The sequence below is a fragment of the Lissotriton helveticus genome, chromosome 2_1, assembly GCF_964261635.1.
Source record: "Lissotriton helveticus chromosome 2_1, aLisHel1.1, whole genome shotgun sequence".
NCBI classification, from domain to species: domain Eukaryota; kingdom Metazoa; phylum Chordata; class Amphibia; order Caudata; family Salamandridae; genus Lissotriton; species Lissotriton helveticus.
In genome coordinates this window covers 1,352,073,458-1,352,089,109 of record NC_136059.1, presented here as the reverse complement: position 1 = coordinate 1,352,089,109, position 15,652 = coordinate 1,352,073,458, and the positions used below count along the sequence as shown (strand labels likewise).

The 15,652-nt window shown below is 42.2% G+C and overlaps 1 protein-coding gene across 3 annotated transcripts in view; it reads right to left on the bottom strand.

The window, feature by feature from the left end:
- The window catches only part of WDFY3 (WD repeat and FYVE domain containing 3), a 1,930,620-nt gene that overhangs the window by 1,385,134 nt on the left and 529,834 nt on the right, over positions 1-15,652 (bottom strand). For all 3 annotated transcript variants that reach the window (XM_078676292.1, XM_078676293.1, XM_078676294.1), the window contains exons 8-9: positions 5,158-5,350; positions 2,773-2,959 (exon numbers count right to left, since the gene is read on the bottom strand). In XM_078676292.1, coding sequence (XP_078532418.1) covers positions 2,773-2,959; positions 5,158-5,350 — 380 coding nt within the window. The remainder of the gene's footprint in view (positions 1-2,772; positions 2,960-5,157; positions 5,351-15,652) is intronic.

Here is a 15,652-nt window from a genome sequence, read left to right as displayed (position 1 = left end):
GAGTGGATCATCATAAAGGGTGATTCCACAGCATCACACTCCCTTACAGATACACTACATGATGTGCAGAAGTAGTAGTTATCTGAAGTGGAAAATGTACAGATGGACAAACTAACCCACAAGTGCGATTCCTCAGTCGATCTCTTGCACTTTGGACCAGGCACTCAACCATGGACAAAAAAAGCTACATCACTATCCGGATGAAGACTACTATTCGTGCATTCCTAAATCAATGGAAATAGTCAACTTATGGCATTTTCCAAACAGGGGATAACTGATCTGTGAGTCAATGATTCTAACCTTTCAAACCTTCTTAAATTATGTTGTTCCTCTGAATGAGTTCACCCAGGAGGAAAGGAGGCAAGTGAAACTGTCCCCATGTTGTGTAAAATACATGTAGGATAAGGTTGGAATGTTATGTCCATTACATCAAACAAGACAACAAAAGAAAATTCTCAAGAAACATCGAGTTAACAAATTCAGCCACTGTAATCATCCGTTTAGCTATCAAACTCGCACAGCTTCACATTATGAGTAAGAAAGAAAAGAATATGCATAACATTAGTTTAAGTAGAAATATCACTTCATTAGGAAAATTGAATTAAGTTTAAAACCGTAAGGAAAATTTGCATAAATGTTCCGGTTAGATTATGCACACAATCAAAAAAAAGCATAATTATAGAACAGTTCTGTTCTAAGTTATTTTTAACACATGTTATGCAATCCAGGTTGTGGGCACACCCCAGACCACTAAACCTTTGCATGGCAAGAGATGAGCTTTTCCTTTATTTGGGCAGTAGAGTGAAGACAGGCACAAATTATATTTGTGGCATAGTAGGGCTACTGCCTTTTAGAAGCAGAACTCAAACCAAGCTTCCACTGTTTTTTGCAAAGGCAATACACATAAGCTTTTAGTCAGTGCTACCTGTCGGAGATAAAACAGGGGTTTGATGCTCACAAAAAAGGGAGAAAATACCAATCCGACCTGTTACTTCCCATTCTCTTTTTAATCCGGGTCGATTCACGTTTTGTTATTTGAGCCAGGATTGTTGGACCATAATAAACCTCCAAATTAGATTATACCAAAAGCAAATTAACCGATTTATAACTGAAATGGATGCAGCCAATTTTAATAATGTCAGTTTATGAAGAGAACAGCTGGAGAGCCATAACATAACACTTAATTGATCACAGACCACGAAAAACAAAGTCTTTGACCTCATCAACATTGTACACATAACATCTGATAAATTATGCTAAAACTGCCATGATTAAGGCAGTACACTAAATGCTCTGTTTAAGGCATTGGTTTGTAAAACAAAATCGGAGTATAGGATTTCAAAACAAAAAATGACTTCTACATTAAAGTAACTTTTATGGCATTATGAGTCACACCCAGGACCTTAATGTAAATCCTTATTACAAATGGAACCTAATCAGTGTGGAAGGAGGGTATATTTCATTTCATATTTCTTGCCAAGATTCATAATTTGGCAAGAATGAACATTTGGAAGTCACTGTAGCCTTCAGGGGTTAATTTCTTGGAAGCACAGCACAAGTGTGTGTAGTCTTGAACCTAGTAGATCACAAAATAAGGCCCTCTCTATTGGTGAATAATAATATTAGTGTTTTATAGATATATGAAATGGCAAAATCCATTAACAAGAGTTGTAGAATTTTTTTTTTATTTAATCAACAATGAAACTCATGAAGTGCAACAATGTCTCCATGTAAAAGATGAGCTTGAGATGGCGATATTTTCCTTCAAGCCATTTTATAATTCAAACAGGCGAATAAACTTGGTCTGGCCAGATACCCTTTATCATGTGAAAATCAAGAAAAAAGTATGTTCTAAATTTACTGAAACATAGGATATCTAACATTTACAACATTCTGAAGATTCTCACTAATCATCCTAAAAGAAATATACTGATGGAAATGGGAACTCATTGGGGAAAATGGCAGTTCATGAATGCAAATAGGCCAAACCAAAAATGTATACCCTCTCAGTGCAGCACATTAAGCTATGCTAATCCAAGTAATACAGTCCCTAGAATGGGTCTGAATCTTCAAGGTGTTGAAATGCTGAGATGGGTAATGTTACTATTGCCAGACACAACGGTACTCAATGTTCTCAACTTGTACGGTTGAGAGATTAAGTTGGTCAACATGGATGTAAATCTATAGCATGGAAATTTGACACAGATCCCTTTTCAAAGAATGTATTAAACTATGACACCAAAGAGCTGAACCTGCTAACTTCCATGTATTTTGGCCTGATGCAATTTGTTTTTTTAATGTAAGCCTAGTGTATTTTTGTTTGAATTTTAATACAGTGCCTATTATGTCTCATTAACTCGTGGCAAGGCTACAACCTCAAGAGGTTTAAATATATTAAACACACTTCACGTACCACATTACTAATGATGTGCACTGCTTCGCAGAATTTACAACAAATAATATATTTTCCTGAAAGCAAAGCACTATACCCTGAACAATGCAATATGTTTAAAATGCTATTTCACTGTCAGAAGTCTTTATTTCCCATGGTGCTATAATGACGTGCTTATTTTGAGCTAAATGATACCAAATGGGTATTTTGAGTGTCAGGGAGGAGGCAGATGATACAAACCACACACTGCATACTAAATAGAGGCTCAGCCTTCAGTTGGCAAATAAGTGTGGTGGAAAAGTCAAACAAAATATTAACAATTACTGCTACTGAAAAACAAACAACTGGGTTGGAGCTGCACAATGTGAGCATTACTGTACCTGAGCAGTACATCAGTGAGGAAACTATAACCTTGGCAAGTCCTAAAATCTTCTAGCAGAGATTGTGAAACATTGCTAGAATCCTTCAAGAAACAAGAAATTGTTGCAAACATCTGAACCATTTCCAAAGGCAAAAGGTCTCCGGACTCCCGCATGTTCTGAACACAAGTGGATAAACATTCTTTCTCTGCAAGAGACAAGGCAATTAATAAGTATGTAGGAGAACAGAAGGAATAAACTATGGAAGCAATGTATGATGGGTAGGAGAGCACTCAACAGAAGGACAACCTTATGAGAGATGTTTTTATTCCACTGCATTTAAGACAAACATTATCTTCACTTTAGGACATCAACGTTCAACAAATCATGTAACCTGCCTTCCGAATGCACTGTTATGGGGGTAAAAAAACAGACTATTTCCTTACCTCATAAAAAAAAATTTATATATATATATATATATATATATATATATATATGCTGTTAGTGTAAAAAGGTCCTATACAGAAATGAACTATTCACTACAAGTTATGGAAGTGATCAGTATAAACACTTAAGTTGAGAGGTGGCTGCCTTCTCAAAAATGGCATGGACTCATCTTCCCGGTGAATACTTCACTGTTCAAAGGGTGCTGAAAGAATGCCAGTAGAACTAGGGCCGATGTGTTTAATGTAGATTCTGGAGAGTCCAAGCCAGATCTTTAGGCTACCCAAAGCAAATAAATGTACATTATGAATGTAACTGAAGGCAATTTAAATGGTTTGTTGTGAGCCTAAACATATAGCATAAGGCTAAAATGACCGCGGTCTGTATAGCATGCATTTACAAGATAAAACAATTCAGTGCGAAAGTGTGAAGTTTGAGTTAAATTTTCAGATTTTAAATAGTCCCTCATGCATTCCAATGGAAGCATTTACGGGAAGGCGGAACGATATACCAAACAGTCAACAGCATGAAATGAGGTAGTAATACTCTTACTCTTACACAAGCTGGTAACAGTATGTGAAGCAGACAGCTTATCTGTCATACCAGACCTACAAATAGTGCATGTGATGGGTCATTGGCAGCCAAACCAGTATTCAACATTAGGCCATTGCCTATAACACTGCCTTCTCACGTTTTATACTTTAGACATTCAGACCCTGTGCCTGATATCAATTTGGGCCTTCAATTAGCCATTCCCTGAAGAATTTATTTGGTGCTATGTTCTGTCATGTTCTCTGACTGGCATTCAAGTGTTTCTTCCCTTTCTTGTTTCACCCAGTTAGATTTCACCTATTGCAACCTCCCGCCCGGGTTACCTATAGTAGTGAGTATTATGGTTCCTGAATATCCATAAAATGTTCTCTCACTCTTTCAACTTAGTTTTCCACCGCTTGATTAGCAGCCGGCAAAGAGATTTTGTTGCAGTAATATAATGCATGTCTCTGAGGGATGCACATAGCTGGGCTCTCAGCCCTCACTCCATCAGCTCCTTCTGTTCCATTCTGGTATTTCAGCCCTGCTGAGTACCTGCTGTAAGCAAGCTCTCTTACTCTCCACTGTGAATTTGTTATTAATTTTCTTGTAACTCTGGTATCTGCTTGCAAGGACACACCTCCATTCTTAAAGTGAATGTTAATTTTGTTTTTCCTCCCAGGGTTTCAAAACAGTCTATTATTCACGTTGCACCCTTGCATTTGGTTAAAGCATGGTAAAGAGGCCCAGGAACGCCTGTGGTGCCTACTGCCATTGGTACCGCTATACAGGACAACCAACCTTGTGCCAAGAGGTGCTGGTGCCTAATCCTCATGGCACTCCGTTTATTCGGGTGACTGGCCTTCCTAAACCACTGATGCCAGGAAAGGTTCAGCTCTCACCAGCGACATGCAGCAGCTACCCCTCCAGCATTCCTCATCAATTGCAATTCACCCCCACCCCCTTCCCTATGCAGCCTCTTACTTTTCCCTCAAATATGGAGTTAACCTCTTTAGATCATTGGGCAACCATCACACATGGGAGATTACAGTCTTGATGTGTTGTAGGGGTGGAAAGGATTCCCCTATTTTATTTTCAAAGTATTTGCCTCAGTTTCTTTCTAAAAAGAGACTAAATGTTAATTATTCTTCACTTGGATTTGTTAAATGTACATCTTCTGAAACCAGATGCCCATTTTCCTTCTTATTATTTCCAGTATTCGTCCTTCAACTACTGAAAAATGCATCCTTTCAGCCAGATTAGCAAAATCCCAAACTTGGCTCTATTATTACTGACAATAAATTGTGCCTCAACGTCAAAGTGGAACCGGCTGAACACATGGTTAGCCTCCCTTCTCATCAAGGAAAACAAGCATCTTCTTTCAAATGCTATGCAGAAAAATTACAAAGTGTTTCTCCAAATCGTACATACCATGAATGTACTTCAATACATTGAGAGTAAGGCCATGACGTGATATGGTCATTAGTACTTCCCCTGCACTTTTCCTCCATGGCATGTTGTAAGGTGGACACCAAGAGGTAATTGCACTGAAAAGTAGTTGCAGGTCATCTTTCTGAGCAAGCTCTTCAGCGGGCGACACAAAACAACACAATTTCACTAAAATCTGAAACAAGAGATATGGGGGTTACTGAACAGAACTAAAGGTAGTAAACATGGCTTTGCAGAAAACAAAAGCCTCAGACACACAGATTCAAGGTTACACATCATATAGAATTAGGCTCTCAAAGCAATAAGATCACTATTATCCTGATGTGCGCATACTCACATGTTACAGAATACAGGCACTGAGGTAGGTATTTGGGCACATACAAACATCAATTGGTTTCCAATCTGAACCTAATAAGAGCCCATATTTTAGCATTTCAGAAGTGACAACTGCTAAGACAGCGTTAGCTCTCATGTCTGGAGTTGTGGCTGGTGACTTTTAATAAGGAGAACAGGAGCAATGCCTTTTTAAAGTTTTAAGTAAAAATAGAGACAAAATGCACTAAGCACCAATGCAAGTCTATGGGAGGAGAAGACTGACAACAATGCTCAATGTTAGGCTGAAAGCAATGGAACAGGGTCGGATATTCCAAGCCACTTTGCCAAAAATGTTACCTTCTGACTTAAGTCTTTCATTTGGAGCTCAAAATCCTCCTCCAGGGTAAACTTGAAGCTCTATTCGAGGAAGGTGTATCGAAATAGGACCGCTCTTACATGAGAGAGGTTCCCTTGAGGGTTCTGGAGGTCTTGGATAACACAAATGTCCAAACTTTTCAGTTTCTGGAGCAGCTCTTCTGGGTCACTCGGGACGTTAGGGACAGCATGTAGGGACTAGGACTCACATCAACAGGCCACTAGCGAGGTGCAGTTGAAGCCCTCTTACAACTGGTCACTTCGGAAAAGGCCTCATGTAGATTGTTATGTCCCTGTAGCCAGTCATGAGGTCAGCCCACTGACCCTTCAAGCCCACGTCTTTGAGGGAGCAGGTCCAGTCCTTCAGGCCTTCTCTCAGGTGACAAGAAGCAGGGTCCAGTCCTCTTCGGATCTTCTGCAGATCCAAAAAGTGTTGCACCCTGCAGGCGGGGCAGCTGCTGTCAGGTTAATACAAATTAGCCTCCAGGAGCTTTAGGAAGGGTAAAAGTAACTTTCTAAAAATTACGTTTCCTAAATATTTATTTAAAAAATCCAACTTCACCAATGATCTGGACTTTTAATAAATAAGAAAAATAGTCTTTGAATTAGTAGTTTAGCCAGTTCCTGTCAAAAGTTACATGTTAAAGCTTACAATTTGACAGGTGTGACAGCAGGTTTAAACTACGGCAGTCAGGATACACCGGCAGGCCTGAAGCCATGTTTTACGGGTTAACTGTGGGTATCACAAAAGGTGCTACTGTCCACAGGTGGTGTTCAACTTACAGACCCTGGGTGCATTTCCTATACCATGTACTAGGGACTTTTAGGCAAGTTAAATATGTCAAGAAAAGATAAGCCAAATTAACCATGTTTAAAGGGGGAAGCATAGGCACTTTAATCCTGTTTAGTAGGGGCAACAGATTACAGAGATCAAAATCCAGCAAAGAAAATGGGCCAGAAAGAGGTGAAAAATCTAGATGACCGTGCAGAAAAAGCAGATTTCCTACACGATTCCTATGCAGGATAATAGATTTTCTCCCAGATGCAAAATCAGAGTGGTTTCACTTCCAGGATTGAGGTACTCTTCGCACTGTGTGGCACCAACAGTAAAACAGCCTGACTCACATTGTGCATCTTTCATAGTTCAGCAGCAGTTTTCACATTTACACAGTACAACATATTTGTTTTTTTATAAAGTGACAATATGCGGGTAGAGCATTTGGTACAATTATTTTGTATATCATTGCTTCTTTCCATCACTCTGTTTACTTTGTGAGCATTAATTTGTCTTAAACTTGACATCTGGATGGAATATGATGCTGTGAATTAAGCTTGGACATGAAAGTAAACAAATAAAAAAGGTGGGCTAAGGGTACCTGAAAGGTCAAGGGACCACGCAAAAATGACAAGTATAAGATAAAATAAATCACTGTATATATATATATATTTTTTTTTTTTTCTTTTTTTTTTTTTACCCACTGGCGGTCGCCAGTAGGTAGCTATAGTTAGGACCTAGTTTTGATAGGAAATCCGCAACATTCTATTTGGAATAACTTTGACGCCGGTTGACGAATCTTCGCGAAATTCTAAAAGAAGATGGGGCTCCTTCCCTGAAAGTTTCAGGGTGATTCGTCAAGCGGGGGCTGAGAAAAAAGGGGGGTCCCAAAACGTGTTTTCCCCATGCAATTTTCCATAGGGACCTTTAGACATGGCTACAGCCCGAACTGCTGAACGGAATGACACCAAATTTGGCAAAAAGGTAGAATTTGGTTCGCGGATTACGCTTTTTGTTAAATGATGTAAATCAATGCAGTAGTTCCTGAGTAAAATTATAGATATATCTTTAGACGAAGTACGGTACGTGTACCCTCCCGAGCACGAGCTTTATGCTAATTGGCGGTCAACAGTCCAAACCAGGAAGTGTTGGCAGCCATCTTTTGCCTCTGTAGAACCGAGCCACAAGAAAACAGAAAAAGAAACACGAAAACAAGAAAACGGGGCAGGGTAGAAACACCCGGACCCCCTAGGCCTGCTTAGGGGGTCCCACAAGGACACCCAAGGCCAAAAAACATTTATTTTTTTAAATCGCGGGATGCCGATCCCCCCCAAAAAATGAAGTGCGGCTCCCACGCTTTAATATTTATTAGACCCCGGGGGGGAGCAAATCTCGGGGGCTTTATGAAAAAAAGTGTGGGGGGTCCAATCCCCCCCACACTGCCCCAGGGACCGCCACCCCCGGGGCAAAGTATGCATTATAGCCGGGGGCACACGCCCCCAGCCCCGGGGACCGCCACACCCCGGGGCTTAATTGTACAATGATGGGGGGCCTCTAAGCCCCCGAGACCCTGGGACCGCCACCACCGGGGCTTTAATATGATGTTTGCGGGAGGCTCACGGCCCCCCGCAGCCCTTGGGACCGCCACCCCCGGGGCTTTATTTAAATTTTAAAAAAAACCTGTGTGGGGGGCTCAAGCCCCCCCACACGCCCTGGGGACCGCCACCTCCCCGGAACACTACATATTTAAATTGGGGGGTCCGTGACAGACCCCCCAGCCCCAGGGACCATCACCCCCCGGGGCTTTAAAATGTTGGGAGGGGGGACGCAGGGCCCCCCTCCTGGAGCCTTGTGGTGGCCCTGGGGACCGCCACCCCACAGGGCCGGCTCCTGCAGTGTCCCGGGGTGCCCACCCCCGGGACACTGCTGTTTGCTATGGTAGGGCGGGAGCAGTTTTTTTGCTTGTGTGAGTAACTCTATGGATGAGTATCGGTGTATAACAGGATGTATAGGTGTATGAGTACATATGATGAGTGAGTACATGTATGAGTGACTATATAGAATTGTTGGTGAATGAGTGGATGTGTATGTAGATGTTGGAATTACTGAATAGGTTGTTGTAACTGGTATTGGTATCTCTATTTCTTTTGAAAATTTTAGTTTCTAATTTTGAATGTGTGTATCAAAGGTTATATTAGGGTGATGTCATTTGAGATGTTATCAGTGATGTCATGAGTGATGTCACTGACCATGTCATGAGTGATGTAATATGTGACGTCATCAGCAGTGCATTGCGGGCGCGCGAGTTATAGTTAGCTGAACTAACTATAACTGGGGAATTTCAATGGTTTTGTATGAGTGAAATGTCCAGCGAACTATAACATGTGTGAAACCTATGGTTTTTTCAGTGAATTTCTAAGTTTTTTTAAATGCTAATTCCTAACTATAACGTGGCTGAAACCTTTTTCCGTGAATAAATATATATATATATATATATATATATATATATATATATATATATATATATATATATATATATATATATATATATATATATATATAATGCTGTTTTTTCGTACTAAAAAGAATATAACATTTTAAATTTTACTCAGGCCAACCAAGTTTTTCTTGAATTTGAAGAGGCTAAAACTGATGCGCACTGAGGAAATAAAGGAGAATGTGAAAACTGCCCTGGTTGGGTAAGCGCTTCTAAATTATTTCATATGAATGTGGCACAGCAGCTCTGTTTCTTTGATTTCTCTTAGTTGTTAGAAATTAAGATTTATAGTTATTTTTAATCATATTTGGTAGGACTGCTAAGTGAACAATTTGTCTCTATTTTAAAACATCATGCAAAGGGATATATTACAGCTCGAGATTGGATTATAGTGTGTCCGTGCACTGTGCACACTCACCAGCAAGCCTTGATATCTACTGCTTACAGCAGGAACAAAGAAGCAGTTGTAAATTAAGCATTTGAGCATGATAAATAGCACTGTACCCTATGAGAGTGCTGGATGAATAATTAATGGGTGTTAAGCCCTACCAAGCATCAGGCGTTAGACTAACACATTTTAGTGCTGATGTCCGCAGCACTGCACAAAAATGCTTAGTCACGCATTTCAAATTAGCTCCTAGCAGCGCAACGAGATGCTGCAGGCCAGTGCTTAATTTGAGGACGTGGTTTCCGGTGCTCAGTACCAGCACTTAATTGCCAGCACCGGCACTAAATTGCCTGAACCTGTCCTCATAACAACTGCTACATGGTGGCGCTGTTTGTGTAATTTAAATATGAGCAAAAAAAGAGTTGTTTGTTAATTCAATATACATTAAAATCAACTAATACCTGCCACCCAAGCCATTCTTAAAGATTTGGTGGCCTCAAACAGTCTGAATTGTCACTGTTCAGTGTGAAGGTTAGCAGTTATGTAAGTTCAGTGGCAATGTGTGGTGCAAACTGCGGTGGTCTTCTGACGAGTGCCTGGCACTACTTTTTTTTTTAAAATTAAGCACTACTGCAGGCAGGTTACAGTGGGGTATAATTTACAAAGAAGCAGCTAGTCAGGTTAAGGTGATGGTGTGGGCCCAGCTAGGTTTCTTTACTTCACTCAAACAATTAAGCTGGGGCCGACTGAGGGCAATGCCTCGTGGAGCAGCATCACACATTAAACAAGCATTGGCATAGCCAATAGGTCCCACCTTTGGGACCTTATAAGTGTTTAGCCAGAGCTATTTGCTTTGCCAATGTTTTCATGCTATGTTGTAGAGCATTGTGGCTGCTATGCAGCAAGTTGAAAAGTTATGATAAAAAAGTGTTATAAGCATTTTTGTTACCATATATTTATATAACTAAGAAGCCATTATGTACAACTGAATGAACCGAATTATGTACAACTGAATGAACCGAATTATGTACAACTGAATGAACCGATTAAAAAAGAATGGACATAAAAAATGTCTTCTAGTTGTTTGTTCTTGCAGTGCTGGCAAATTCTTCCTGCCTGTTCTAATTGCTTGTTTATTTATTGTTGATTTATTTATTATGGCTTTCTTTGTTTTGTTATGCGAGGGGGACATAAACAACGGGACGGTGGAGGTTGGGAAATAGTACCTGAATTACAACACAAGCAGCGGACAGACTTTAGGGGAGAATCAACAGTGCCAGATTCCGAGGGTAGACTGAGGTGGTGCTAAATGGTACTGAGTTCTGGTTTGCTGATGTGGAGGTGATGCTGAATGATACTCAGGTGGTGATGAATTATGGTGAGGTGGTGCTGAAGTGGTGGTGTGCTGGTGCAGAGATAATGCTCAGGTGAAGCTGAGTGATACGGAGGGGATGCTGAGTGATACTGAGGTGGTGCTGAGTGATGCTGTGGTGCGGAGTTATGTGGAGGTGGTGGTGCTGCACTGGTGCTCAGGTGGTGCTGAGTAAAACTGAGTAAATGATGTGTTGAGGCTGAAGTAGTGCTGCGTTAGTGGTTCCTGAGGTGGGGTTGCGCTTGTGGTATTGCTGTGCTAATGCAGAGGTGGTGCTGTGCTGATGCTGAGATGGTGGTGCGCTGATGTTGAGGTGGTGCAGGGCTGGTAGTGAGGTGGTTCTGCACTGATGCTGAGTTGGTGCTGAGTTGCAGGTGAGAGTTTTGTATATTTCTTTTTTTGGGGGTGAAGAGTTGGGAAAGACTGCTTGGGTTCTGAATGTGTACTGATCGACCTATATGATATTGTGCATGCAGGAGTATGCCTCGGCTGCTGGACATCTGTGTTTTTAAGGCAATCACAATATATCCGAGGAGAGATTCTATATTTGTTTCAGCAGCTTAAGTGTGTAATGCTTAGGGAGGAAGACACACAGTTAAATAAGCAGGGACAGACAGGAGGTTGTGTGGGGTGGGGAGGGCACAGGAGATGAAGTGAAATACAGGCCTCCTCGATATTTATTACTGCAGCTGAAAACAGCATCGGAAGTGTGCAAAGCTTATTTAAAGCTGGTAAAGTAATCTTTAATTTGATTCGGATGCCCTCACTATAGGCTCCTGCTTTGACACTTGGCTTGCTACTGCCCATGTAATATTTGTCAATAGAGGAAGGCGTGTGCACACTGCAATGGGCCACCATATGTGATACCACTAATTTCTAAATGTATGCTCCGAGGATTTTTAAAACGTACGTCCTACAACTATGGTGGCCACTCTTGTTAGTTTAATTATGTCCACTGGCACTAAGACTACATTACCCAGAATGCATTACGTTGTGTCGATGTATGGGCAGTGAGAAGGGACTGTGTGTCCAATGATGGTTTCCTAGTTTGCTATTCAGAGGTTCAGTTTCTTTTGCTGTTGGTACCTCTAGTCTAACATTACGCCTGCTGCTCTGAGTGAAGAGTGGTGGACACCTGCCGTGGACATTTGCAAATAAGTAAAGTAGAACTTCTACCCTTTACTAGGAGGAACACAGAAAGGGTAGCAGGTGAATGTGAAGTGGAAGATGTGTGAATCTCTCATGGCAGTAAATGGGTTTCATTGAGAAAATAAAAAGCATGACGACGCACACAAGGGAGAACCAATGCAGGGGCGGAGGAATGAAGCATGAGAGAGAAAGCAACACGGAGCACAGGGGAGAAGCAGAAGACACAGAGCTTGCAGCACATGAAGTAGACCGCAACAAAGACCCTGGGTATATGGGTAGGGGTGGAAAGAAGCACAAAACGAAGAGAGTTGTCAAAACATGCACTCACATGGACTGCCAAGCAGGAAAAACAAGCAGCGGCCGTGAAAGTGAAAGTAATGACGACACACACAAGGGAGAACCAATACAGCGGCAGAGGAATGAAGCATGAGAGAGAAAGCAACATAGAGCACAGGGGAGAAGCAAAAGACACAGAGCTTGCAGCACACGAAGGAGGCAGCAACAAAGAGCCTGGGTTTACAGGTAGGGGTGGAAAGAAGCACAAAACGAAGTGAGTTGTCAAAACATGCCCTCACATGGCCTGCCAAGCAGGAAAAACAAGCAGCAGCCGCGAAAGTGAAAGTAATGGCCAGCGGAAGAGATAAGAAAGGGAGATGGCGGCTGCACGCGAGCATGCACGCAAGCTTGAGGCCAGGAAAAGCTTGAGGGTAGCACTTTTAAAACGCCCTTACTAAAAGTCGAGCAAGCAGCGCATGCGCTGCTCTAGACTCGACCTAAAAAAACAAACAGAGGCTCCAGACCCAGCCTCAGGTGCATCCTTTCGTCTGACCTGTTTCAGACTTGTTGCTTAGGCTATAGCACTTGATTATTCCTGGCTATTCCTTTTTTTTTTTTAAAGGTAAAATATAATTAAATGACACTGTATTTTATTTGGTGAATTTAAGCTAAGGTTTTGCAACTAGAGTGTAACACAAAGCCAAACAAAAAATAAAAACGCATTAACACACACATTACTTTTGGATGTGACAATACTAAAGGTACAAAGTTTTCACTGACAGTAATCAGTCAATCAGCCAGGATTTATAAAGTGCAGCTAATCATCCAATAGGGTATCCAGGCGCTTCAGTAATGACTGAACTGTACATATTGTTTCAGAGAGCAAACTGCTCATCTCCGAGTTTCTGTGCACTTTCATCTCATTATCCTCCTGCATCGGAAAAACTGACTTTAATTCCCATCACTTGAGTGAGACCTTGGGCGATTGCATTCTATTTGATATATAATTGCATGATATCCAGTTATTGAACAGCCAGCTCAGTAGTTTAAGTCCTTCCTGCCGAAAAATTCATCAGAAGTTCACAGGTTCCTGGCAGGGACTACTACACCTTTCAACCTTCTAAAATGAAGCAAATGAATACTATTGACAATGAGTAACTTTGTTTTGTTGTGCATGCTTGACCCAGTCCAGAGTAGTGATTTAACAATATAACTGATTCTGGCAATTGTAGCTTTTGTTTAGTCCTATTCCTCTATTAACATTCCAGATATGTGTGGTTTTGCTACTAATAAATAATGATTACCTGCCCTATTTATTGAAAAAGTAAGCTAAACAGAACAGTTTGCTGTATCTGAAATTGCTTGACTAAGCACAGTAGTGTGATATTATTTGTACATTTATGTACAGGGGGCTGTTGGAAAAGTGACAAGCCATGACGAACAAGTTACTTACCTTCGATAACGATGTCTCTGTAACAGACATATCTTAGTTATAGATTCCTTACCTTAGAATTACCCCCAGGAGTCAGACTGGATCCAGAGAAATCTTTTCATAGCAGTACCTTTGCGCGTCTGTAGGTGGCATCGGTCGACTCCGCATCCATCGTAGGTGTCGTGGTGGCCAGGATGATGTTGCGGAGTCTCCTTAGACACCGCGCTTGCTTGCACAAGTCAGTTCAGGCACGACAGGCACGACCTTCCAAGCCAGAAGCGCAGAGCCATGCAAGACACTGACCACTGGTGCACAAAACTAAGGCCCTGTAAGGGAGTCCCTATCCCTAGACGTCAGTTCGCAGAACGGGGAGGAAGAGTGGGGCAGTAAGGAATCTATAACTAATATATGTTTCTTACAGATACATTGTTACCGAAGGTAAGTAACTTGTACATCTGAGAGAGACTATTAGTTATGGATTCCTTACCTTAGAATAGATACCCCAGCAATACCATCCCCGGAGGTGGGTCTGCAAACTAAGTTCCCATCAGGAAGTCATGGAAAACGGAACGGCCGAAGAAGCCGCCTCTCCGGACAAGGCTATCCAAGCAGTAATGCTTTGTAAACTTGTGCAAGGATGCCTACGTGGCTGCCTGGCAGATGTCAAGTAAGGGAACTCCACGTCCCAAAGCAGCAGTGGCTGCCCTCGCTCTGGAAGATTGGGCGCGCAGTCCTACTGGAGGTTCCTTTCTAGCCAAAGAATAGCAGATTCTAATGCATAAGACAAGCCATCGAGAGATGGTACGTTTGTGCACTGCCCGACCTTTCTTGGCGCCCATATATCCCACGAAGAGTTAATGGTCCACCCGGAAGTCTTTAGTGTGGTCAAGATAGAAAGACAGCACACATTTGGGGTCCAGACGGTGGAGTCTCTCCTCCTCTTTAGAAGGGTGCGGAGGCGGGAAGAAGGTAGGCAATGTGAAAAGATCTGACCTATGTGGAAAGAGGTAACTACTTTGGGCAGGAAAAGAGGGCCTAGAACAGAGGAATACTTTGTCCAGATGGACAGCAAGAACGGGAGACTTGGAAGATAAGACCTGGAGCTCACTCACTCACCCTACGAGCAAGAAAGCAGTCTTCAATGTAAGGAGACGAAGAGGACAATTATGTAGCAGCTTGAAGGGAGCACACATAAGATAAGTGAGGACAAGGTTCAAGTCCCACCGGGGCATTACCAAAGTAGAAGGAGGAAATGTGTTAACTATTGGGGACTTGAAAAGAGAAGGTTGGTCAGGAAGGCGAAGAAAGCCCGAAATATAGCCTGCAAGAGTGCCCAAAGAAGAGCCCGGTAGGGCCAAAGAAAGAACGAAGAGGAGAACCTCTGAAAGAGGGGCAGCATTTGCTTAGCACCATGTCACAAATGTGTTCCATCTACAGGCATATACTGTTTTAGTGGAGGGACACCTGGCTGCCAAGATTACATTACAGACTTCGGGAGGAAGTTAAAAAGCTGTCAACTGGCGCCGCTCAATCTCCACGCAAGGAGGTGGAGGCTGGACAGGTTCCGGTGGAGGACCGTCCCCTGCTGCTGTAACAGAAGATCCTCCGGTAGAGGCAGTCTGATCGGAGGATCAATGGTCATGCTCAAGAGCTTGGGGTAGCAGACTCTTTGTGACCAGTCCGGAGCCACAAGAATGACCTGGGCCCGGTCGCGCTTGATCTTCTTCAGCACTCTGTTTAGAAGTGGTACAGGTGGAAAGGAGTACAGGAGGCAGCAACTCCACTTGTGACAAAAAGCATCGCAGAGCGAGTGCCGCCTTGGAAATTCTGACATTGCGTGTTCTCTTCAGTGGCGAATAGATCTAACCAAGGCTCTCCCCACTGCTGAAGTAGACCTT